We start from the raw sequence: 27,407 nt of genomic DNA, 5'->3' as shown, positions 1-27,407 counted from the left end.
TATCAAGGCGGTAAGTGATCTCGAAAAAGAACAATAAGAGTCATGAACTATAACAATATGAAACAATGAGGTTCACGGGCTTTAATCTTGAGAAAAGAGTTCATTTTGAAGTAACGACATTATAGTTATGTTCTTTGTAAATCATGCCAAAAGAAATAAAGAGTGAGCCTTAACATACCTTTGTCGTTTACTTAACGACTCAACATATATCTTTCCGAAGAATTCAATCTTATAGAACAACTTCAACTCTAAATCCAAGCTTCTCTTAGCTCACAACAATCCTTAATGCGACGACACAATCTTGTTAAGTTATACTGGTAGTTACTAATTGCATTGGCTCTTTTCTTCCCATTTTGGATAGGCTTTTCCAGAGATGAAGTCTTGGGCCATACAGATGCAAGCACACAATTTCGGGTGACTTTCTCTTGTTTGCATCCTTGATGGATAGAGGGAGGGTGAAGAAATATATCTACTTTTATTTGTTTAATTGTGCTTTGCATTTCCTTGATTATCGGCATGAGATTTAATACTCTGAAATATGAATAGCTTGGGGCTTAGGAGTTAGGAGAAGAACATATGGAGATAACACATGATCTAAATCTAATTTTTTAATAATTCTCTTTGTAGATAAAAGAATGCATCCAAAATGAACAACCATGTAATCTACCTACGCATGTTAAATTACAGGTTGGCTCCTGTCCTTGCAAGTTATTTAGATACAAAATGTTGTTTCTCTAAGCTAAGTCTCTTGTGGCTACATATTTTCTTTCAGAAAATACGGAACCTCATTTTGGCTTCACATATCACCTTTACATAATATCCCACAGGAATTCATTCATTTACTCCATATGCATAACCAGCACAGCAGATTTAAATACAAAAAATTAATGACATCCGAAAATAATAACAAAAATTCTAAATAGTCGTTGGGCCCGAGCATAGCCCAGGCATACCCTCACTAGTGTATATATATATATATATATATATATATATATATATATATATATATATATATAAAGAGATATATATATATGGTGGTAAATGGCACTTACAAATTAAGTACAAACTTGACATCATAAAATATGAATATGATTCTAATTTACTTGATGAACCCAGTGAGACATCCTTATTAGCGTACTTGTGTAGAGCTGTCACGACCCAAAAATCTCACCTCAGGCGTCGTGATGGCACTTAGTCTCAAAGACTAGGTAAGCCGATTACAATTACATTTCGAGCTATTTTATTTAAACATATAATTTAATATAGTTGTCGAAACCAAAAGCGAAAACAATTATAACAACCTCCCAAGACTGGTAATACTGAGTCACGAACTCTAACTGAATACATGCAATGATCTCAAGGATCGAATATATAATATTGTTCGAATAATTGTTGACAGTAGAATTGTCATGAACCAAAATCTAACCGTCGTGATGGCGCCTATCGTGGAACTAGGCAAGCCACAACTTAACATCTCAACACAGAAAAATCTTTGAACATAAAGAAGGGAGCAATTTAATAATTTAAGAAAGCCTTTTTGAAAATAGAAATATCCAAAATACGATACAATCCATCCGAAAATCGGGATGTCACTGAGTACATGAGTGTCTAAATCAGAATACAGTCCACTATAGTGTCTAGAGAAATAAACTGAAAAATACAACTAGTGATATAGAAGGAGAGTCAAGGCCTGCGAACGCCGTGCAACTACCTTGGTAGTCTCCGAACTCTGAAGTCTCAATCAGCAACTGCCGCCATGACCAAAGACGCATGGATCTGCACACGAGGTGTAGGGAGTAATGTGAGTACATCCAACTTAGTAAGTAACAAGTCCAAACTTTGGACTGAAAGGTAGTGACGAACTCAACCGATACAGATAAAATAAAAATAACTGTACAGAAATATAGGCATGCTTTCAAATTAAATAGGCAACTCAAAACAATAAAGTGAAGCAGATATGAACAGTGTAAAGAATATAACTCTGCTATCTCTACATGCCAATGCACATGCGGTATGTGATTCACCGTGTTGTCAGCCTCATGTGCTCACACTCTCGAATGCTCAACCACTCGGTACTGTATATGGCTCATACGGCCTAGGGAAGATCCATCCCGGAACATATACATCACTGACTATAAGTCACCCAGTACCGAGGAAGGCCAATCCAGTCCCGTGGAGAAGATCTATCTCCAGGTATCAAGTACTTCGGATAAGATCCATGTCCAAGGAAGATACATCCCTCAATAATATCAACCGCACTCACTAGGGGTGTGTTACATACTCCGGAGGGGCTCCTACAGCCCAAGCACTATCATAAAATCAGTATAATCACTACGGCGTGTAGCCCGATCCCAAAACTGTCACTCATAATCAGGATCTCAGTCATCAATCTCTCCAGTCTCACTCACGGGCTCACAATATCATGAAAACTAGCCCGAAACAATGATATGATATATCAATAAATAACAACTGAGACGGAGATATAATATGAAATGCATGAACATGACTGAGTACATAATATCAATAAAATTAGTGAGATGACAACAAGAAACGACCACTAGGGGTCCCAACAGTACCGGCATAAAGCCTAAACATGATATCTAGCATGATTGATAGCTCAATTACTTTATCACAACATGAAAACACGGATATCAACAAAATAGAGTCACTATACAGTGCCATGGAATCAACCAGGCCACAATTCTCATGGTGCATGCTCACACGCCCGTCACTTGGCATGTGCGTCACCTCAATACCAATTATATAGCACATAGTTCGGGGTTTCGAACCCTCAGAACCAAGTTTGAAAGCGTTACTTACCTCAAACCGAGAAAATCCTACTCCGAAATGCCTTTGCCCCTCGAATCAGTCTCCAAACGCCCTGAATCTAGCCACAAGCACTACGGTATAATTAATATAGGCTAAAGAAATTAATTCCACAAGCAAAATATGAAATTGTAAGCCAAAATTCGAAATAGGCTCGACCCGGCACCCGAGCCTACACCTCGAAATCCTACAAAAGTCATAAAACCCGAAAGCTCATTCACTCACGAGTCTAACCATATTAAATTTATCAAAATCCTACACCATTTGGTCATCCAAATTCCCAAAATCCACTCTCCAATTCTCAAGCCCTAAACCCCTAAATTTTACTTCAAACTCTCACTAATTAGGTGGGGAAATCAGTGGGGAAACAAGTTTTATGATCCATAATGAGTACAAAAAGCTTACCTCAATAGTCACCTCGAAAATCTTCTCCAAAATCACCTAAGTCCGAGTCCAAAATGTTGAAATAAGACTAAAATCGCGAACCCTTGCTTTTAAACCTTCTGCCCAGACTTTTCGCATCTGCGACCTATTGTCGCACCTGCGATGCCGTATCTACGGTGAAAATGCCGATTCTGCGGAAGTCACTTGCACCTCCAGGGCCCGCACCTGCGCTCCAGGTTCCGCACCTGCGAACGCGCATCTGCGGCCCTGGCCTCGCTTCTGCGGAGTCATTCTCTCCCAGCTGCCCCTGCACCTGTGCCCACTAGTCCGCATCTGCGCTACCGCAGGTGCGGGAAATTCTTCGCACCTGCGACCCCTATCCTTCATGGCCTTGCCCGCATCTGCGATTCATGCCACGCTTCTGCGTGCTCGCACATGTGGTGCCCACTCCGCAGGTGCGGTTACACCAGTAGCAGCAGCTCTTCAGTTGCTTCATCAACTCAAAAATCAAGTCCGTTAACCACCCGAAACCCCCCGGGACCTCAACCAAACATGCCAACAAGTCATATAACCCAATACGAACTTAGTCGACCCTTCGAATCACTCAAAACATCACTAAAACACCGATTACACCCGGATTCAAACCTAAAGAACTTCTAAACTTTTGAATTCTACCAACGATGTTGAATCATAACAAACCACACCCGATTGACCTAAAATTTTGCACACAAGTTATATTCAACATTATGGACCTACTCCAACTTCCGTAATCGGAATCCGACCCCGATATCAAAAAGTCAACCCCCCGGTCAAACGTTTGAAAATTCGACTTTCGTCATTTCAAGCCTAAATCAGCTACAGACCTCAAATTCACAGACCGGACATACTCATAAGTCCAAAATCACCCAACGGAGCTAACGGAACCGACGAAACTCCATTCCAGAGTTGTCTTCACACCATTCCGACTACAGTCAAAATCCTAAGACTTAAGCTTCCGTTTTAGGGACTAAGTGTCCCAAAACACTCTGAAACCAAAACAAGACCTCCCGGCAAGTCACATAAGCAGAAATAGATACGGGAAATGCAGTAAATAGGGGATCGGGGCTAATACGCTTAAAACGACCGGTCGGGTCGTTACATCCTCCCCCACTTAAACATACGTTTGTCCTCGAACGTGCCAAGAGTTGTTTCCAAGCCACCAAATCACCATTCCATCTTACCACGCATGTACCCGGGGGTGATCCCATGTCACCCTATCCCATATAGGTCTGATAACACCACATAACTAAAATTTCTTAATTCTACCTGGCCCACAAGCCTTAGAATCCAATTTCCAACATCCGAAATTTCTTATAAGGTCAGAATCCCGCAACCTACATGCTGTATAAGTTTGAACAAGTTGTACCAAAAGCCGTAACCATAACTCAAATACTCAAAACTCAAATACCACATAGATTAAATGCTTGAAGCAATGCTTTCTAATCACCGTAGCTGCTCGAAACAACCCCATGCCGGTAATAAACCTCATATCAAACAATACTCCATTCTAAACCTTCGTACACCACCGATGATGAAAGAAATACGCAGAGACTCGTAACCATTCATCAGATCTACCAGTCGTGGAGCTCCCTCTCCTTCGACAAGAACCATAGCAAATTCCTAAGCCGACTTTCGATATTATCCTTCCAAATATGACACAATCAAATCTGATAGCATCCATCCTAGATCCGACGACTTCATCTTATCAAATACCAACTACTCTACTGACATGCCACACCAATACTATCTAAAGCCACAACCTGTGCAATCCGTGCATCAATAAGCAACATTCCAAATGTACTCAATCACGAAAATGACTCAAACAAGAGAATCGTCATGTAAGCTCGACGGGTACCACCCCAACGCAATGCTAAGAACCCATCACATACCGTAGAACCATAACACATGAATCTAACACAAGGATCATATCTCAACATAACTCTACCGCAATGCGCGACCCCATCCAAACACTGATCCATATGAAATACCTCAGCCACCATGCTCAAAATCAATAACCACGCACAATCCGGCATCAAGTACTCGAAGTGCATTACCATAACCACTGGAGAAGCAAATTACACAATGCCACACAAATCCGAAAGAACATAACCAATGCGTAACCACTCATGCATCACCAAAATACCCATCTCGCGCAATTTCCGCTATAAGGCCCCAATAGAACTGCACCATGGGTGCATACGACCAACGAATCACAACCCCTTTTGGCATACAAGAGTAACTCACCGAATATATCAAAACACGAATAAGCTCAACAACAACCAAATGACACATCCCTCAATAATAGCAATATGGAGCCAACCAATCCAACTCGATGTAGAATACACATCCTAATTGGGCCTACCAATGGACCCCCAAGTCAACTCCGGGCACCCACACATGGATAAATAACCCTCTGAAAGCCCACAATGACTGAATCATAACACATACTATCGTCTAGCTAGCTTCGGCCATGACTTCACAATCCACAACCATGGAAACAACCTGCTCTTGAGAACTACCAGTCTCCAAATCCATATAACACACGAATCCTATATCTGATCCCAACTCCATCACCAGAATGTCTAAAACATCTCTCATACACGATCATCCCACGAGAAATACTCCTAAAATTCTTCCGTGCCACATAGCAAAATTGAATATCAGCAGTCGATCAACCTGGAGAGTACCGCAATACCAATGAACATCCGTAATCAAAACACAATGCCCCCTTTCAACCGCGCACCCCTCTCAGGGATTACCGAGCAACTATAACATTCATCTAAATATATAACACTGACCATTCTGTCCAGAATTCGTGAACTTGCCTTCAAGAATGAACTACCACCTTGTACATGTAAATCTTAATTTTGCACAACACACCACGTCTATCATTCCATCATGTGGCAAGCACAAGAATATCACTATCAACCATGAGTCACCAGCAATTTACATACCCTGTTAGTTAGAAACCTTCATCTTGCTTCCTTCCAGGAGGAAATCACAATACACAACACGTTCCCAGACTGGTAGAAATATCCTGTTCAAACCATGGTAGAAACCATCAAGAACACTTTGAAATCTATTTGCACCTAATCAAGCTATCAGAACTAATTTCCACCAACTCGCCCAAGCCATGCAGGTCACTAAAGCCCAAGAATATTGCCACCAAAACATCTGTAACGTCTCCACGTCATTATTACCCAAAATAACCGAGCATGCCATTACCATGCTGCTCTAGTCTACTACCCAGTTGTCCTATTTACTTCGAGTTTCTTCCGAATTAACCTCAATTTGATACTTCTCCTTGTCAGAACTCCACGATCCTTACCCAAAGCTCACTACATGATACCCTAACATAACACCACACCACCATAAGGCCTGTAAGCCATTGTACTCTTCTTAAGTACCTCCATAAATACCGCAACTGTAACGCTCACTCTGAAAATACCTTATGTGAATTTTAAAATTATTCTTCTTACCTTTCTTATACTAAAATTTAGAATCCATAATCATACAGGATTACCACAATTCCCGGCACCATTAAATATAATTTCAGATTCTAAATTGCACCGCCCAAACAGGCTGAAAGACACGTGCCTCATTAGCACAGCAACGCTCGAAGGGGTAACCCTTCCTTAACACTACCGATCAAATTCACACTCTGTGTGCACTACATCCTTCAAAATAAAAATTTAATCATTTCATAATTTTTCATAAAGTGTAATATAACCCGCAGTCAAGTAATTTTCCTACTCAAGTCATCCCCGATATCAACCTCTGCAAGTCATAACCAATCAACAAGTATGCCTCAGCCCATAAACTAATACCGTACAAAATAGTGCAATCAAATCATAGGTAGCAGACTCCCCCACTTGGCTCAAAGCCATATAACAAAACATCTGATAACTCACCATACCCAAGATAACATCTAAATTGACCATACTAAGCAATAAGAGATCTTTTCTAGTCTCCAGACTCCCAATAGTCTCCACACCTGACCGATATATATGGTCCACAATGATAGTATCAGCACGGACGTAGACATATGAACAGGTGAAACTAGAGACTCACGGGGCATATCCAGATAATGAGCGAAATGCGAGGACACATATGAATAAGTGGGACCAGGGTCAAATAATACATAGGCATCTCTATGGCAAACTAAGACAATACCTGCAATCACAGTATCCGAAGTAATAGCATCTAGTTTGACAGGGAGTGCATTAAAAGCGTTACTTACCTCAAACCAAGCAAATCCTACTCTGAAATGCATTTGCCCCTCGAATCAGTCTCCAAACGCCCCGAATCTAGCCACAAGTTGTATGGTATAATTAATAAAGGCTAAAGGAATCAATTCCACAAGAAAAATATAAAATTATAAGCCAAAATCTGAAATAGGCTCGACCCGGCCCCCGGGCCCATGCCTCGAAATCTGACAAAAATTATAAAACCCGAAACCCCATTCACTCACGAGTCTAACCATATCAAATTTATCAAAATCCGACACCATTTGGTCATCCAAATCCCCAAAATCCACACTCCAATTCTCAAGCCATAAACCCCCAAATTTCACTTCAAAATCTCACTAATTAGGTGGGAAAATCAGTGGGGAAATAAGTTTTATGATCCAAAACGAGTACAAGAAGCTTACCTCAATAATCATCTCGAAAATCTTCTCCAAAATCGCCTAAGTCCGAGTCTAAAATGTTGAAATAAGACTAAAATCGTGAACCCTTGCTTTTAAACCTTCTGCCCAAATTTTTCGCATATGCGGACCTATTGTCGCACCTACGACGCTGCATCTGCGGTGAAAATGCCGCTTATGCGGAAGTCACTTGCACCTCCAGGGCCCGCATCTGTGCTCCAGGTTCCGCACCTGCGAACGCGCTTCTACGGCCCTGGCCTCGCTTCGGTGGAGTCACTCTCTCCCAGCTGCCCCCGCACCTGCGCCCACTTGTCTGCATCTGTGATACCGCAGGTGTGGAAAATTCTTCGCACCTATGACCCCTGTCCTTCATGGCCTTGCTCGCATCTGCGATTCATGCCACGCTTCTGCGTGCTCGCACCTGCAGTGCCCACTCCGCAGGTGCGGTTACACCAGTAGTAGCAGCTCTTCATCTGCTTTATCAACTCAAAAATCAAGTCCGTTAACCACCTGAAATCTACCCGTGGCCCTCGGGACCTCAACCAAACATGACAACAAGTCATATAACCCAATACGAACTTAGTCGAACCTTCGAATCACTCAAAACAACACCAAAATACCGATTATACCCGGATTCAAGCTTAAAGAACTTCTAACGATGCCGAATCATACCAAACCACGCCCGATTGACCTCAAATTTTGCACACAAGTTATATTCAACATTACGGACCTACTCCAACTTTCGGAATTGGAATCGGAATTCGACCCCGATATCAAAAAGTCAATCCCTCGGTCAAACTTCCGAAAATTTAACTTTCGTCATTTCAAGCCTAATTCAGCTACAGACCTCAAATTCACAGTCTGGACATGCTCCTAAGTCCAAAATCACCCAACGGAGCTAACGAAACTGACAAAACTCCATTCCGGAGTCGTCTTCATACCATTCCAACTACGGTCAAAATCCTAAGACTTAAGCTTCTGTTTTAGGGACTAAGTGTCCCAAAACACTCCGAAACCAAAACAAAACCTCCCGGCAAGTCACATAAGCAAAAACAGATACAAGGAATGCAGTAAATAGGGGATCTGGACTAATACGCTCAAAACGACCGGCCGGGTCGTTACAATAATAAAAATGAAAAGACTTCAAGGGACTGCGATGACCAAGCGGCTCTACCTTAAATCTTTGCGATCACATTCTAACCTCTGTCCGAATCTGATATCTCCAATACCTTGCTCTGCACAAAAATGTATAGAAGTCTAGTATGACTACACCACAGTCGATACCCAGTAAGTATCAAGACTAACCTCGCTGGAGTAGTGACGAGTTACAGTCAAGACACTCACTAGTCAAATAACTTATGCAATATAGCATACAAAAATAATAGAAAGACAAATAGCAGTGATAGCAACAATAATCAACTAGTGATATAAACAACAAGGCAGCAAGAACACCATAAATATTGCTCAAATAATTATTAAACCAAGTACAACCAATTAATCAAGTCCTTCAAAATATACATCATTTATCCATAAGTTTTTCAAATAAAAGTTATTAGAATATAATCCTTTCAATTAAATATAACTCGAATATACTTCTTCCAAATAAATATCTTATGAATATATAAAATCTTTCGAATATAATTCCTTTCAAGTAAAAGTCACCATGTGACACCTTATTTCATAATTATAAAAATTACGGGTCTCAGCCCACTTACGGCACCTCGTGCCCATATTTCTGTCATAACCGCATGGACAACTCACGCGCCAATAATAAAATCATCATACTTTCCTCGGCACATCGTGCCCATATTTCTTTCATAACTGCACGGACAACTCACGTGCCCATAATAAAATGATCATATTTTCCTCGGCACCTCGTGCCCACATTTATCATATTTTTTCTACCACCTTGTGCCCACATTTCTTTCATAACTGCACGAACAACTAACGTGCCAATAATATAAACCGTCCGGTAATAGCCACAGGCTCACAATTTCAACATGAATCAGACTATTATCAAGTTTACCGAAACAACAAGACAAATTGCACAAGAGATAAAAATAAACACCAGGAATATCACAACATCATATAAAAATCACCAACACAATAATCCCACATCATCACGTATCATCCCTGACAATAGTCATCCTTATCTCTCCTATAGCTACCTGTATCACTCCATAATAATAGCCACCCTTATCCCTCCGCCCTGACAATATCAATAGCCACCCTTATCGCTCCTATAATAGCCTCCATTATCGCTCTGTTTAATAACCTCCCTTATCACTCCACCCAGACAATATCCCAACACACATAACAACAATGAAATGTCACCCTTATACATGCATAATATTAACAATGGAATGCCACCCTTATACGTCGTACAACAGTAACCCAAATCACACAATAATTTACACAAAAGATTATCACAACAATACCACATAATCAACTCGTAATTACAAATTGCTCGTAGGCCACAACTTTTCCAAGAGTACAACGTAATCAATTAAATTTCACAGCAAATAGCCCCAAGGCTCACACAACGTATATAAAACCTCACAAACGTTAACTAGGATGGAAAAATAGCTCAGCATAGGACAACGCCTTCTTAAATCCAAATTTCAGATAAATATACAAATGCCTCTTTTTAAACTTATTTAATTATTTGCAGATGAAAAATCCATAATGTAATTAATTCCAAGAAATATCAAATCAACAAACCCATGAAATTTACATAAAAATCCAAGTGGTAATCACCCCAAATTATCATATAAAATACAAACTCGACAAACAAGGAATGAGGCATGACAAATCAAGGATTCACTAAGTTCCAACAATTTTCCAATTTAATACATAAGGGTGTCTACAAATTTTAACCGGTATAAATTGCACATATAAACCAAGTACGTACTCGTCACCTCGCATACATGATTTTCAATCACACAATTTCCTCATAAGACTCAATCCCTAAGGAAAAAATTTTCCACATAAGGTTAGGCAAGATACTTACCTTTTTAAAGTTAGGCCGATATTTCAAAATAACCTTCTTGCTTGAATTGACCTCCGGACAACTCAAATCTATCCAAATTAATTGTATAACTTCATTAAATTTTATCGAAAATAATTCCGGATAATAAAACGTCGACTTAAAAATTTACATTAAAAAATCAGCCAAAAGTCAATGCGGGGCCCGCCTCTCGGACTCGACAGAATTTTCACGAAACCCAATCACCCATTCCGATACGTGTTCAACCATACCAATTTTATCAAATTTCGATAACAACTCGACCTCCAAATCTTAAATTTTCGTTCTTGAAGAGTTTTACAAATTTCTCCGATTTCTTCCATTTGATTCACTAATAATTGATGAAAATAACCATGGAATCATGAAGTATAATCACTTTTGGATATAGAACACTTACCCCAATCCATATGGTGAAAATTGTCTCAAAAATCTCTTCAACCTGAGCTCCAAAGCTCCAAATATGTTAAAATGGCCGAAACCCCCATTTTAAGAATCTGTCCACGCAAGTCTCATTTGACATTTGAGACTTATAAATTACATTTGACACCTGCGATTTGCATCAGCCCCAGAAAAATAACAGTCTTTTCCGATACGGAAATAGGCATAACTCTCTCATACAATGTCCGAATGATGAATGGTTTAACGTTCTGAAAACTTGACACCAAGGGCTATAACTTTTATGTTTTGCTCATCTTCCAATTCTTTATATATGGCAAGATATAAGTTCTCAAAGTCAGACATGTGCAGTAGAAATTTCTGCGATGCACACTGCCAGGCAAAATAACTCAATACTAGGCTTAAGCTAATCGATCATAACTTTCTGTACAAATGTCCAAATGGTGAATGGTTTATATTTCTAGAAACTAGACTCAAAGGGCTACAACTTTTATTTTTGAAGTATCTCCAAATTCCTTACATATTACAAGATATAAGTTTCCAAAGTCAACCATATGCAACAGATATTTCTGCGATGCACACAGCTGTAGCCAAAAACCAACAGTTAAAAATGGCCTAGAAATGGTCCGAAACTATTCCGAAACTCACCCGAGCCACTCGGGACCCCGTTCGAATATACCAACAAGTCCCATAACATATTATGAACTTAGTTGAGGCCTCAAATCACATCAAACAATACTGAAACAACGAATCGCACCTCGAATCTAACTTATGAGTTTATGAAATTTTCCAAATTCTATATCTTGTGCCAAAACGTATCAAATCAATCCGTAATAACTTTAAATTTTACATGCAAGTCATAAATGACATAATGGAGCTGTTCCATTTTCCAGAATTGAATTCCGACCCCAATATCAATAAAGTTAACTCCCGGTCAAACTTTCTAAATATCTTTCATTTTCTAACTTTCGCCAAAATGCGTCGAATTGTCCTACGGAGTTCCAAATTCAAATCCGGACATACGCCTAAGTCCCAAATTATCATACGAAGCTATTGACATCATCAAAATTCTATTCCGGAGTCATTTGCTCAAAAGTCAAACTCCGGTCAACTCTTTTCATTTAAATTTCAAAAATAAGAATTGTTCTTTCAATTTAATTCCGAATCTTTCGAAAACCAAACTCGACCACACACGCGGGTCATAATACATATTACAAAGTTGCTCGGGACCTTAAGTCGCTGAACGGAACGTTAATTCTTAAAACGACAAGTCGAGTCGTTACAAGAACCTACCTGCCTACAATGATATTAGAATATTCAACATATGTCAGCAATTAATACACACAAAAAAGAACGGAGAGCGCAAAAACTTACTTATTGCTTTAATATTTGGAGGTAAAAATTCATATGTTGAACTTTTATGAAGGAGTGCATTCTTCACATGGATGAAAGGATCACATCGGTTCCTATGAAGTCGGTAGTCTATTTTTAAATAAAAGTTAACTTTATAATTAAAGGGATCCTGCTTCATATATACTTACTTTTACACCGTTATAGAAAACATCACTAATTAGCTCCAAATTTTAACCACACCTTCAAAAATGACATCCACAATGAACCCTAATCATTAATTTGTTAAAATATTTAACAATCACAAAATTCATTTATAATCTCATAAAACTATATTTAAGATGTGATTAACAGCTATTTTCCTTGAATACAAGTCCTACCAATGCAGCAAACAAACAAAAGAGATGTTGGATTCTCGGAACTAAACTCTGGCCAGCTGTTTGAGCAAGAGCAGAAAACGTGGCCGATGATCCAAAAGGACGCAGTGATGGTGGGGGTTAAAGCGGGTAAGAAAATTAATTATGGGCTAAAACGGATAATGTTTGCCCATAAATGTAAAGGAATTTTCAGAAACCACTATTGTTCAGTGGCTATTAATTTCTATAGCTACCATATACATAATTACTTTATATAGCTACTATTCAGTTGTTACGGTAGTGTATTCGCTATATTCGCGCTACTGTATTCATGAATACAGTAGCAAAAGTCGCCTAAAAATAGGGGGTTACAGCTGTACGCGACTTTATTCACAATCACATGTATTCGCGCCATGTATTCATGAATACAGTAACGGCAATCACCTTAAAAATAGGTATGTCCAGCTGTCTAATAACGAAAGAAGGATCAATTAGTGTGATACACTCCTAATATAACTCAACAAAATCAATTCTAACACGCCTCATTATCAATCCAATTAATTATAATAATTTTTCAATTGTATATAATTATTGTATTTAATTGTTGTATTTAGTGTGTATCAATATTTATTTTTTTACTGTTACATTCATTAGATTCAATATTTGTATTTACTGTATTCACTATTTTGTATTCAGTGTATTCAAATGTATTTATATTAACAATATTTTAGTTATTCCTAATACATGTTATTACTGTTATATTCAGTATATTTCATTGGTTGTATTCACTGTATTTCTATTTGTATTTAGTGTATTATACTATATTTAACTGTATTTTAAAATTAAATGTATTCACTAGTTATATTCTGTTCTATTTCAATATTTGTATTCAGTGTATTTCAATGTTTATATCATGTATTCATGCATATTGAAAGTATAGTATGCATGAATACAGGGGTATTCAGTTGTATTAAAAAAATACAAACCTTCGAAATACATAAATACATGCAAAAAAATAATATATTTATACAAAAATACAATATGTTTGAGTGAATTTATACATAATACAACGTATTTGTATCATTGTATGTGACTAAATAGCAAAGAAGAGAAGAAAGTTCGTCGGAGATGACGTTTTTCGGCCAAGCAAAATATTAAATATATTGTATTAAAATTACAAATGAAGACGAACAAAAACTCGGCGTTCAAATCTTCTCCGGCGTAGTCATGGACGGATCTGTTCGCCTAAGAGAATAGCTCGCTGCTGCCATAGGGATTCCAGTTGCCGACTTTTCGCCGTAATCAGACAGTGGAGATTTTGAAACATAATTACTTGGAGATAAGGGATTCATAACTTAAAGCCTTGAATGTTTTTAGATTAATTATGCTTAAACTTTAGACAGCAACGAGAGGAAAATGAAGGATTCGACCATATTAGAAGGAAGTATTTTGCTCGAAGGAGAGAAGAGAGAGAGATTGAAGAAATATTTTGCTGAGATTTTGAGAGAGAATCGTGTGTTAACTAAAAGAAAGAGAGAGAAAAAACATAAATAGCGTATTTCACGCATAAATGGTAGGGTATACCATAAATACCTATTTTGCTATAAAATATAAAAGGTGGCTATAGAAAATAATATTTTAAAATAGTTTTGGTTTATAATAAATAGGGTATATACCTTTGCTATAGGAGGTAAAATTTTCCTAAATGTATTATACTGTAACAGTTTTCGCTTAACCATGCTTTAAAATCAACAAAGTATATTTACTTCTGATTTTATTAGAAAAAATATTCCATCCGTTTGAACTTATATGGCACACTTTTTTTATTGTTTCATTTCAAAAAGAATGACATTTTTTTTTATTTGGATACAATTCAACTTTAAACATTACATTTTATCCAATTTAGCTTTAATAAGAAGCTTTTATAGTCACACAAATGTCATGGTCCCAAAACTTTTACTGTTTAAGCTTTTAAGACCACAAATTTTAAAAATAATTTCATTCAATTGTATACAAGTCAAACTACCTCGAATAAATTAAAACTAATGGAGTAATTAAGTTGACTGTTTGACTGCTAATATGCTTAGTAGAACTTTCAATTTGGTAACGAAGATACTGTTTTTAAGCATGAGAAACAAAATTAGAATCGAAGTGCTATTACTTCAAAAAATGAATCCAGTGTTATAAAATAAAGACTATAAAATAAAGACAAGTATAGTAAAAACTTATATATTATTCAATTTTAAAGTGATGTGCATAATGAACTGAAATTTTCTCTATTTATAGAAGAAAGAAAATTGTTGTGTAAGCTGCTACTGCAAGCTGTTGTGTAAGTTGCTTGTAAGCTGCTGTGTAAGTTGTTATTGTACCAAATATAGATAATCTTCTACCGGGGGTAATATATTTATCCATAATGGAGTACCGAAAGGATAAGCTCATTGTACCAGATATAGGTAATCTTCTATCGGGGATAATATTTATCCATAACGGAGTACCAAAAGGATAAATTTCTTCAGGAGGCTTATTTCCAATAGAATACTAAATAGATAAACATATTTACGGCGGAGTCCCATATGGATAAGCTTCTTCAGGAAGCTTATTTTCAACGGAGTACTAAATGAACATCCATAATATAATATATTCATAACACTCTCCCTTGGATGTTCATTAAAAGATAATGTGCCTCATTAAAACCTTACTAGAAAAAAACCCGTGGAAAAAAATCCTAGTGAAGGAAAAAGAGTACACATATTTAGTAATACGCATAACTAGTTGTCTCATTAAAAATCTTATAAGGAAAACCCTGTGGGAAAAAACTTTAGTAAGGGAAAAAGAGTATAGCACGTATTTTACTCCCCCTGATAAAAATCTCGTTTCAAATATTTGAGTCTCTGCATTTCAATCTTGTATACCATCTTCTCAAAAGTTAAAGTTGGCAAAGATTTAGTGAATAAATCTACAGGATTGTCACTTAAACGGATTTGTTGCACATCAATATCACCATTTTTCTGAAGATCATGTGTGTAGAATAATTTTGATGAAATGTGCTTCATTCTATCTCCTTTTATAAATCCTCCCTTTAATTGGGCTATGCATGTAGCATTGTCTTCGTATAAAATTGTTGATCTTTTATCACATTCCAAACCACATTTTCCTTGAATAAAATGAACCGCTGATCTCAACCATATGTATTCCCTGCTTGCTTTATGAATAGTTATTATCTCGGTATGATTTGAACAAGTAGCAACAATATATTACTTTGTGGATCACCATGATATGACAGTACCTCCATATATAAACACGTACCCGGTTTGAGATCGAGCTTTATGTGGATCAGATAAATAACTTGCATCTGCATAACCAATAACATCTGCACTACCTTTGTTAGAATAAAATAAACCTATATCAAGAGTTCCCTTTAAATATCGCAATATATGCTTAATCTCGTTCCAATGTCTCCATGTAGGAGAAGAGCTATATCTTGCTAGTAAACTAATAGAAAATTCTATGTCATGCCTTGTAGCATTAGCAAGATACATAAGTGCACCAATTGCACTAAGATAAGGTATTTCGAGACCAAGGAGTTCCTCATCCCCTTCTGGAGGTCGGAACAGATCCTTATTCACTTCAAGTGATCGAACAATCATTGGTGTACTCAATGAGTGCGATTTGTCCATGTAAAAGCGTTTTAAGAACCTTTTTGTATAGGCAGATTGATGGATAAAGATCTCGTCTGCTAAATGTTCAATTTCCAGAGCAAGATAAAGTTTTGTCTTTCCAAGATCTTTCATCTCAAATTCTTTCTTAAAATACTCGATTGCCTTTTGGAGCTATTCCGGAGTTCCAACAAGATTTATGTCATCAACATAAACTGCAAGTATAACAAATTCTGATGCCATTTTCTTTACAAAAATACATGGATACATAATATTATTTGTGTAACCCTCTTTCAGTAAATATTCACTAAGGCAATTATACCACATGCGCCCAGATTGCTTTAAATCATACAAAAATCTTTATAATCTGATTGAATACATTTCCCGAGATTTTAAATTTTCTTCAGGCATTTTAAATCTTTCAGATATTTTCATATAAATTTCATTATCAAGTGAACCATACAGATAAGTTGTAACTACATCTATTAGATGTATTTTAAGTTTTTCATGTAGTGCTAAACTGATGAGATATCGAAATGTTATGGCATCCATAACAGGTGAATATGTTTCATCAAAATCGACTCCAGGTCGTTGTGAGAATCCTTGTGCGACAAGGCGAGCTTTGTATCTTTCAATTTCATTTTATCATTCTTTTTTCGCATAAAAATCCATTTATGATCAACTGGTTTTATACTAGCAGGTGTTTGGACTACTGGTCCAAATACCTCATTTTTAGCAAGTGCGTTCAATTCTGATTGAATTGCCTCTTACCATTTTGGCCAATCAGATCTTTGTCGATATTCTTCAACATATTAGGGTTCAAGATTCTTACTATCTTGCCTAATGTTAAGTGCAATATTATATGCAAAAATATTATCCACCACTATTTTAGATTGATTTAAATGAATCCCATCACCAGTAGAACTTATTAAAAGTTTCTCACTCACTTAAGTCTCCGGTTCATTGATTTCTTCAGGAATCTCAAAACTAATTAGATCTTGGGTCTCTTCAGGAGATCCCTTCATAGTATCGTTTTGATCATTTGCCGATTTTCTTTTTCGAGGATTTCGATCCTTAGAACCCAAAGGCCTACCATGTTTAAGGAGTGCTTTAGGTTCACTGGCTCTCACGCTAGTAGATGGTCCTGCTGGGACATCAATTCAGATAGGCACATTCTCTACAGGGATATGTGACTTAGTTATCCTTTTCAAATCAGTAAATGCGCCTGGCATTTGATTTGCTATATTTTGTAAATGGATGATCTTCTGGACCTCCTGATTACATATAGGGGTACGTGTATCAAAATGAGATAATGATGAAACTTTTCACACAATTTTTTTTTTGATTTCCTTTTTCTCTCCCCTTAATTGTGGAAAATTTGTTTCATCAAACCGACAATCTGCAAATCGAGAAGTAAATAAATCTCCTACAATGGTTCAAGATAGCGAATAATAAAGGGTGATTCAAACCCAATATATATTCCTAACCTTCTTTGTGGGCCCATCTTACTGCGTTGTGGTGGTGCTACTGGCACATATATAGCACATCCAAAAATTTATAGATGGACAATATTTGGTTCATGACCAAAAACTAATTATGACGGAGAATATTTATTATAATGTGTCGGTCTGAGATGGATAAGTGATGTTGCACGCAAGATAGCATGGCCCCAAACAGTAGTGGGCAACTTTATTTTCTTAAGTAGTAGTCTTGTTATCAATTGTAAACGTTTAATAAATGATTCTGCAAGGCCATTTTGAGTATGAACATATGCTACAGGATGTTCAACTTTTATCCCAACTAATAGACAGTAATCATCAAAAGCTTGAGATGAGAATTCTTCAGCATTATCAAGGTGAATAGACTTTATAGGATAATATGGGAATTGTGCCCTTAATCGAATTATTTGGGCTAATAGCTTTGCAAATGCCAGGTTGCGAGATGATACACATGAGACCATCTTGAAGATACATCTATTATGATCATAAAATATCTAAACAGTCCACTTTGTGGGTGAATAGGTACACATATATCCCCATGTATACATTCTAAAAAGGTAGGGGATTCAACGTCAACCTTCATTGGTGATGGTCTAGTGATTATTTTGCCTTGATAACAAGCATCACAAGAAAATTCATCATTCGTAAGAATCTTCAGGTTCTTTAATCTTTAGGTTCTTTAATGGATGCCCACTTGAATTTTCAGTGATTCATCTCATCATTACTGATCCAGGATGCCCCAAACGACCATGCCAAAGCACAAAAATATTTGAATCAGTAAATTTATGATTTATGATAGAGTGTGCTTCAATTGTACTAATCTTTGAATAGTATAAGCGAGAAGATAAAGTTGGTAACTTTTCTACAATGCACTTCTGGCCAAAAACATTCTTTGTAATACAAAAATATTCCACATTCATTTCATCTATCGTATCAACATGATACCCATTTCGGCAGATATCTATAAAACTCAATAAGTTTCTTCGGGATTTGGAGGAGAATAATGCATTGTCTATAATAAGTTTTGTTTCCTTAGACAGAAATATAGTGGCTCTTCCGGAGTATTCAATCAAACTTATATTACCAGAAATTGTTGAAACATTTGCTTTTTTCTTATGCAAATAAGAAAAGTATTTCTGATCTTTGAATATGGCATGAGTTGTTCCACTATCAATTACACAAATATCTTCATGATTGGTCTTTGATCCAAACATAATTTGAGCATTATCCATATTCTTCAAAATGACATAAACAAAATAAATATGATAGTAAACATCATTATCAAAGCACAACTTTTATTTATGTACAACAATTACATAACCATACTATCTACTACAATCAACAAAAATTAAAATATTTACATTTCTATGGATTCATCACCGATCACATGACATGTTTCTCCTACCGGGAGTGCAAAGTAATCAGCTACATCCAAATGCATGAAATCTAAATTATCTTCAGAAATAAAATTTACTTCAGCATTTTTCTCTGTCTTCTTTAAGGAGGCTTGATAAAGCTCAACCAGGTGCTTTGGCGTACGGCAAGTACGTGACCAGTGTCCTTTTCCTCCATATCTATAGCAAGCATTTTATGCATTTGTTGCTTGCACCGCTTCATGCTTTTGTTCCTTCCTTTTCCACTGCTGGTGGTGAGGAGGGTTCTTTGGTGCATTATTATTACCATGATTAAAGTTTCTTCCCCGACCATAGCCATGACCACGATTGGGGCCACGGCCTCTTCCACGCTTAGCTTAGTGGAAGTTCATCACATCCATTTCAGGGAATGAATAAGAACCAGTAGGTCGGCTTTCATGGTTTTTCATTAATAGTCCATTATGTTGCTCGGCTATAAGAAGATGTGAGATAAGTTCAGAATATTTTTTGAATCTCATCTCTCGATATTACTGCTGCATGAGCATATTCGAGGCATGAAAAGTGGTGAAAGTTTTCTCCAACATATCATGATCAGTAATATTATCACCACATAATTTTAATTGAAAAATAATTGTGAACATAGCAGAATTATATTCACTGATAGATTTAAAATCATGTAGCCTTAGATGAGTCCAATCATAACGTGCATGTGGAAGAACGACCATCTTCAGGTGGTCATAACTATCTTTCAAATTACTCCACAGTATGACTGGATCTTTAATAGTGAGATATTTCATTTTCAAGCCTTCATCAAGGTGATGGTATGGAATATCATTGCTTTGGCATGGTCGTGGTTTGATGCTTGATTTTTGTCCTTGATGGTGTCTGCCAGACCCATCACATCAAGATGAATTTCAGCATCAAGCACCCAAGACATGTAGTTTTTGCCCGATATAACCAGGGCTACAAATTAGAAAGATTTGACATTATTTAGAAAAAGAAAGTTCGTACCTCTAATACTTTCAAAGTATTTGCTCGAGATGATAGAGTCTCGTGCTGATAACGTGTTATAAAATAAAGACTGTAAAGTAAAGACAAGTATAGAGAGAAACTAATATATTACTCAATTTTAAACTGATGTACATAATGAACTGAAATCTCCTCTATTTATAGAAGAAAGGAAGCTGATGTGTAAGCTGCTACTGCAAGTTGCTGTGTAAGCTGCTACTGCAAGCTGTTGTGTATCATATATAGATAATCTTCTACCGAGGGTAATATTTATCCATAACGAAGTACCGAAAAGATAAGTTTCTTCAGGAGACTTATTTCCAATAGAGGACTAAATAGATAAACATATTTACAGCAAAGTCCCATATAGATAAGCTTCTTCAGGAAGCTTATTTACAACGGAATACTAAATAAACATCCATAATATAATATATTCGGAACATGCGGAACAATTTGGAGAAATACTTTTCCAGAGTGCTGAAGTTTGGCAGAAATTCTATTTAAAACCATGGTTGATACACAATAATTAACATAGAAGCGTGTGAATTAAGTACAAAACTTAAATTAATGCTAATGTGCCTTCATGTGTGTGTGTGTGTGTTTTTGAGAGAGAGAGTAAAGATTTTCGTTAAATATAAATTATATTAACAAAGAATTTGGGAGCATATTACAAAAATTTTGGAATTAGGATAAACATGGAGAGGAGGCTCAGTATGATATACAATGGAGGAAAATTTTGGGGGAAGGTGAAAAAGGGGAAAAAGGAAAAGCTTTTCAATTTCACTCCCTCCCCTCCTATTGTCATTTGCATATCTTCTGGCTCATTTTCTTCAAGGCTCTTGGCTGTTTACACGACTATGAAGTTCCAGCATTTCTTGATGGTTCGGGTCAACGGAGAGAGCTGCTCGACAATCTCTCAACGCACCCATAACATCACCTATGTGCTCATGAAATGCAGCGCGAAGGTGTAGAAGATGAAGATCCGCTTTAAATGCAATGGCCCTTGACAGTTCTGCAATTGCTTCATTCTCCTTGTGATTGTCCATCAGAACTATCACCAATTAACAACCATTAATCAAACGAGTTTAAGTTTTATGCGCAGCCGCCTTAAAAACAATCAGGTTAGTTGTAAGGTAATAATTACTACCAGAAAATAAGAATTAATAGGTAAACTGGTGAAAGCTTCGACTAACCTGCTATAATTAGATTTCTAAATTGTTAGTGCATATAACTTATTTACAAATACCGGAAATACTAAGCCAACTAAAAACAGAAAGATAGAGGGAAGGTTAACATTTCTCATAAAGGGGCATCTCGATTTACTATTTGTATATGTTATTATGTAAAATCAAGATCAAATACAGAATTTGTGTTCCAACTTCCAATTAGTAACTCGAAAATAATTACTATTAGTAGAGAATTTGAATATAGATCTCTATATATAAGTGCAGAGAATGTAGAACATTCTTGAATTTTTCTTCTTCAGGTCAAGACGAATAAAACTAAAACAGAAGAAAGGGTGGAAAAAAAGAGAACTTTTACCTGCAGCACGATATCTGTAAGGGTAAACTCTAAGAGGATCTAGACGAGTGACCATCTCAAGGTCTGCCTTTGTGCGGTCACGGTCAGAGTACTCTGATCTCTTCTCATAGGCAGATGCATTAATTTTTGCCTTCTCAATCAGTTTAGTCATCTCGTCATAAGCAGCCACCTTATCATTTCTCAAGAAATGGACACGAGCAAGACCTTGGTGAGCCCGGGTATGCCGGATTTTAAGGGCATTAATGTAGCAATCAGCTGCAGCATCCAATTTACCGCAGTCTACGTACACACTGCCAAGATTGTTCAGGGCCTACCCAAGTTCAATAAAGTAAAACATGTCATTCACAAATGCACAATTGTAGTAGTAGAACAACTGCTAAAAAGATACAGAAAGGAACTTAACAGGATTTTTCACATCAGCATATGCCAGTATCTAAATAACAGATGTATTAGACTCCCAAATCTCCTTGTCAACTCCCGAATAACCATAAAACAAGGGAACTCCCCAATACATTTGTATCAGATTGAACTGAAAGACAAGTTTTAGTTATCCTACTTGCACTTCCATATCACACTTTTCAAGTGTTTTCATGAACTTTGCACTGCTGACGTTTTGTATGAAACATACTTACCTTAAGATTCAAAAGAATATTACGTGAAGGGCTTGAGGTCATATCTTTTTGGTCTTATATCACGTCAGTTATAGCAGTCCTAGGAACTTAAAAAGGAAACTCAGAAGGAAAGAATCTACAACCAAAATCTGTAGTTTTAGCCAGGAAAATTCATCTTACATTAATAACCATAGATTTGAAATTCTAGTGTGAGCTCAAAAGCAATTATCACCTTGGCTAAGCATGTGAGAAATATTTAAGGGCATGGCAAAATGAACCTTGGACCATGATTTCGCTGCTCTAATACCATTTCAAAAGTGCAATACTACCCTCATTTAAATGCTCAACGGCAACATAGAAGTTCATTTATGAATGATATATAGATTCTGGATTGAGAGTGTCATACCTGACCCTTGCGAAGCCTATCCGAAGGGCACCTCAAAGCTTCCTCAAGAAGTGATATGACAGTTGATGAACAAGATGCATCAGGGCTAGAGTCAGCTAAAGCATAGGCTTTCAGAAAGTATGCTTCAAAAGATCTCTTGATGTTAATAGATTCTTCAGCTTTCTGTAGACCTTCTTCACAGTGGCCAGTATCATATAAGATCCATCCCTCATAGACCAAACGTTCATGTTCACTAGATGCGTGCTGCCGAGCCAAATGTAAACTCCTCATCGCTGCATCTGGACAATTTAATCTGATAAAGCATGAAAGAGTGTGAACAACATTCAGTTCTCAGTTTCTGCTTGATGGGTGGTTGATTATTGGCTAATAGATAGTCCTCTAGTAAGAGATTAAAGTAGAGTAAGTCCTCCCTCAAGGCAAGACACCGAGGGGAGCTCCAGAATATCTCGCAGATGAAGGAAAATTCTATTGCAAGGTAAAAACTATTAGGCAAGACCTTCAAATCTTCCTAACTTATTCATCTTAAGAAGATTAAGTAAGGCCTTCAAGTTCTTTTGTTTTACTGGAAAAGAGCATGAGCCACGGTCTTAGGAATACAAGGTTAAACCAAATGAATGAATGTCACATGATTATAAATATACTAGAGTTTGCAACCAATCTTATAGAGGAAAGACTAAATTTTGTAAAGAGTTGAAGAGGCTGTTGGAAATCAGTAATTTACAAGAACTAGATCTAGCAGAGTCTGCAGCCTCAATCAATCTATCAATCAATTATGCTTCAATCACAAACTAGTTGGGTCAGATATATAAATCTTTTATACACATTCTACTTTGGGCACATTACATTCTCAATAATTTGTGTTTTAAGACAAATTAAAGGCTCTCTAAAACTAGGTTACCCAGATCTCACACTTATCCGAACACTGATATACAAATCTCTAAGCATATCAAAAAAAGTCCTAGTAAACATTGGACGTAATGCAAGTGTGAAGAGAAATAAGCCTTAATCCTAACTAGCTAATATCACCTATATAGATTCCGTGCTTCCAATGTTTTCTGTTTTTAGCAAAGTCCATATGGGTTCGAAGAAATTGTAGGTTTTCACTATTATATCAGAAAACCATCAGAGGTCGAAAATATGAGTTTCTTAACAAGTGAAGAACAATTTTTCCCATCTGAAAAGATTATAGTAAGCAGCCACTACAACCAATCGTCTTACTAGAAAATGTGAAGCACTTTACAACTCAAATAAACAAAAAGCGGAATTACCGGAGGAGAAGCAGGGACTGTCTGAAGTACAGAACACCTTTTGCTGCATCAGACTCAAGCATCTGGTATATTACTGAAAGAGATCCAATATCATCAACTGAAGACCATCTATCATACAGCTGCAGCCAACAATCAGCTTCTGTCCAACTCTCCACATGCTCACGCAGAAGAGTACGTAATTGCAATGCTGCGACTCGTCCTTCAAACACACGATAATCTGGGTAAAGTGTGAGGATTGCCTGTATATCACATATTGCTAATCGGTAGTCCTCTAGAACAAGGTAAAAACAAAAGCGGAGTTCCAAGCACTCCAATGCCAGCTTGAATCCCAGGATTCTGTTTATTTCTGAAAGAGCAGCTTGAACATTTTGTTTCCTCATCAAAGATGCAGCTCGATACATGTACGGATAAGTCAGTGTGGGATCAAGCTCAGTTGCTTTCTCAAGGTCATCCAACCTCTTCTCGCCGTCACAATATAGCGAGCTCTCTTGGTACATCCATCCAAGTGGAGTTGAGGAAGAAATAACAGAGCTGAGTTTCTCATATGCCCAGCGTTTATGACCCCTTACTTGACCTAATCTAGCCAAACCAACTACGGAATAAGTGTGACCCAAATTAAAAGCAGCCTCAAAGAGCTGCTCAGCTTCATCAAGTTCTTTTCTAAGAAACTTAATGCATCCCAACCGATGATATGCGACCATTTTCTGTTGGGTGGTTTCAGCCGAGTCTACCAGTGTTTCCGAAAAACGAACAGATTCATCTGATCTAGGGTCAAGATTCATTGAAACTTCACTTAACAAACAATAGAGTGAAAATGAGGCAGGACCTATCATAATTGATCGTTGTTGCTTGGTAGTGTTGCTTAACAGTTCAACTACCTGATTGTCTTTCAGAGAATCTGGGAGTTCGCGTAGAAATACTTGCAAACATGACGCAGCAAGGACAGGGGAATTCTCTTCAAGGGCACATTCCAGGAGTTCTAAAGCATCTTGTCGGCAGCAAACTAAAGACGCAAGCTTTCGGTCACAAGCATCCTTGAGGCTTTCACAACAAAACTTATTGGCAAATACCAATATTTCCAACAGAAGATCAGCAGATATTTCATCCAATAAACCGGTTGAGCTGAATTCACTGATCACCCTCATCGCCAATGGTGAAATATCGTTTTCAGACAAATCTATTTCCTCGCATAACGATTCCGTGAAACAACCATTGAGCATGGCATGAAATGGAGCTGAAAGACCGGCAATTTTCTGCCTATTGCACGCTATTTTCTCATCACCAATCCTAAAAGAAACAGTTCTTGGACAAGGATCCTCATTTGTTGCAACAACTCCTGGAGAGCTTAATATCTTATAAGCAGGCATTTCGAATGCTATGTCTATTGCTCCAAACTCCTTTGCACATTTACCACAAGTAGAAAGCAAGTCAGAAATGAGCTCTTCATCTTGCTTCTCGTATTTCAACCAGGCCCCGAATACAAGTTTTTCATATACTGTGCTTGCTTTCGACCAAGCTGAACGAAGGCTTCTCCTCATTAATTTAACTTCCCCCAAACCCTTAAATACCTGAAACTGCAGCAAATACAGAGTCGACCTATCTTGTGGCGAACATGACTCGAGTTGTTCATGGATTTTTGCTAAAACTTCTACATAATCAACAGGTTTAAAAAACGGAAGAATTGGCGGTTCGGGGACCTTGATCAGGGTCTCTCTACAAGCACCACAAGATAATTTTTCCAAGGTTCAATAACATGATTACAACAATTATAGTAGTATCTGCTTAGAATAAAAGAAAAAGGAAATTACAACAAAATGGCAGCTTTTATACTTACATGGAAGAAGTAGATTCAGATGAAAATTTGGAAAGCTTGCCTCTTTCAACTTGGAGCCATGACTGAGGATTAATAGATTTGAGGTGTGTTTCTTTACAAGATTCTGAAGGGAAGAAAGTTCTCATGGGACATAACAGATTAAACAAGTCCCAGATCTCCACAGTAGCCACAAGGGTTCTTCCCAATAAACTAAACTAACAGCTCTACCACTTCAGAATCACAAGACTAAGATATAAAAATTACAACTCTGTACTTGTTGAGATCAAAATCACAGTTTTAAAAGATAAACACAGAATCCCCTTATCTGGGGAAGAAATAATTTGTAGATCCAACCTAAAAGAGGTGCATCTACACCCACAAAAGGGTGAACTTTTTTACAATAAGAAGCATAAAAATCTGTTCTTTAAGATCAAGAAATGATAACAAATAAACCTTAAATTCCTTTCACCTTTTTTCCCCACTAAAAGAAAAGTCAGATTCAGCAGAGCATACAAAACCAAAAAAAGACCCACAAAAGATTACATAAGATCTCCAGCAGGATACAAACAAAAAACCCACTGACCTTATTCAAGAATGTAACAGATCAGCAGAAATGAAAATTACACCAAATCAAAAATAATCAAGAACCAACCCACTAACTGTTTAGCTTAAATTTAGACACTGAAGTTGACAAAATTGAGATTTGAGTCTCGCTTTTCTTTGTGCCGTTTGGTAAAAGGGAAAGTTTCTTCCTTTTTTCCACTCACTCTACTTTTTCTTTTTTTTCAATTTTCATTTTCCCTTTTTTCATAGTCTGTTGGGTAACAGCTACTGCTGTGACTTATTGGGAATGCAATTCATGGACAACTATGAAGCAGTACTACCCTCTGTATGAAAGAGAAAAACAACTGACTGATTTGCCATTTTGGTCTCTTAAATAGTGACTTGTAGTGTAATTTAAAGGTTGATTTTTTCAGCTTTCATTGAATGTATTTAGATATATCCAAATAGGAAAAATATTTAAGATTAATCAGAAACGGTTATAAATATATTATATTATGGATATTCATTTAGTATTCCGTTATAAATAAGCTTCCTGAATAACCTTATCCATATGAGACTCCGCCGTAAATATGTTTATTTATTTAGTACTCTATTGAAAATAAGCCTCCTGAAAAAGCTTATCCTTTCGGTATTCCGTTATGGATAA

General features: G+C 37.1%; 1 protein-coding gene and 1 long non-coding RNA gene across 2 annotated transcripts; one reads left to right on the top strand and one right to left on the bottom strand.

Moving 5' to 3' along the window:
- The first annotated feature begins 341 nt into the window (after positions 1-341).
- On the top strand, positions 342-818 carry LOC138891677 (uncharacterized). The gene is made up of 3 exons (XR_011408048.1): positions 342-414; positions 628-687; positions 773-818. It is a non-coding gene; the product is annotated as an uncharacterized lncRNA (long non-coding RNA).
- A 20,361-nt stretch (positions 819-21,179) lies between these two features.
- On the bottom strand, positions 21,180-26,966 carry LOC104088735 (ETO1-like protein 1). The gene is made up of 5 exons (XM_009593471.4): positions 26,219-26,966; positions 24,385-26,097; positions 23,117-23,408; positions 22,100-22,409; positions 21,180-21,608 (listed from the first exon to the last, which is right to left on the bottom strand). Exons 1-5 carry the CDS (start codon positions 26,341-26,343, stop codon positions 21,388-21,390), a joined length of 2,661 nt encoding a protein of 886 aa, XP_009591766.1. The 5' UTR covers positions 26,344-26,966; the 3' UTR covers positions 21,180-21,387.
- Positions 26,967-27,407: the final 441 nt, after the last annotated feature.

Source organism: Nicotiana tomentosiformis, chromosome 1 (genome assembly GCF_000390325.3).
Source record: "Nicotiana tomentosiformis chromosome 1, ASM39032v3, whole genome shotgun sequence".
NCBI lineage: Eukaryota > Viridiplantae > Streptophyta > Magnoliopsida > Solanales > Solanaceae > Nicotiana > Nicotiana tomentosiformis.
The sequence above is the reverse complement of the archived record's forward strand: the minus strand, read 5'-3'. Positions and strand labels throughout refer to the sequence as shown.

Coding starts and splice junctions, on each gene's coding strand:
- LOC104088735 (XM_009593471.4), bottom strand. CDS start 26,343: ATGAGAACTTTCTTCCCTTCAGAATCTTGTAAAGAAACACACCTCAAA. Junction 26,098..26,218: donor TCTGAATCTACTTCTTCCAT/GTAAGTATAAAA, acceptor TGGTGCTTGTAG/AGAGACCCTGATCAAGGTCC. Junction 23,409..24,384: donor CAGTCCCTGCTTCTCCTCCG/GTAATTCCGCTT, acceptor ATGCTTTATCAG/ATTAAATTGTCCAGATGCAG.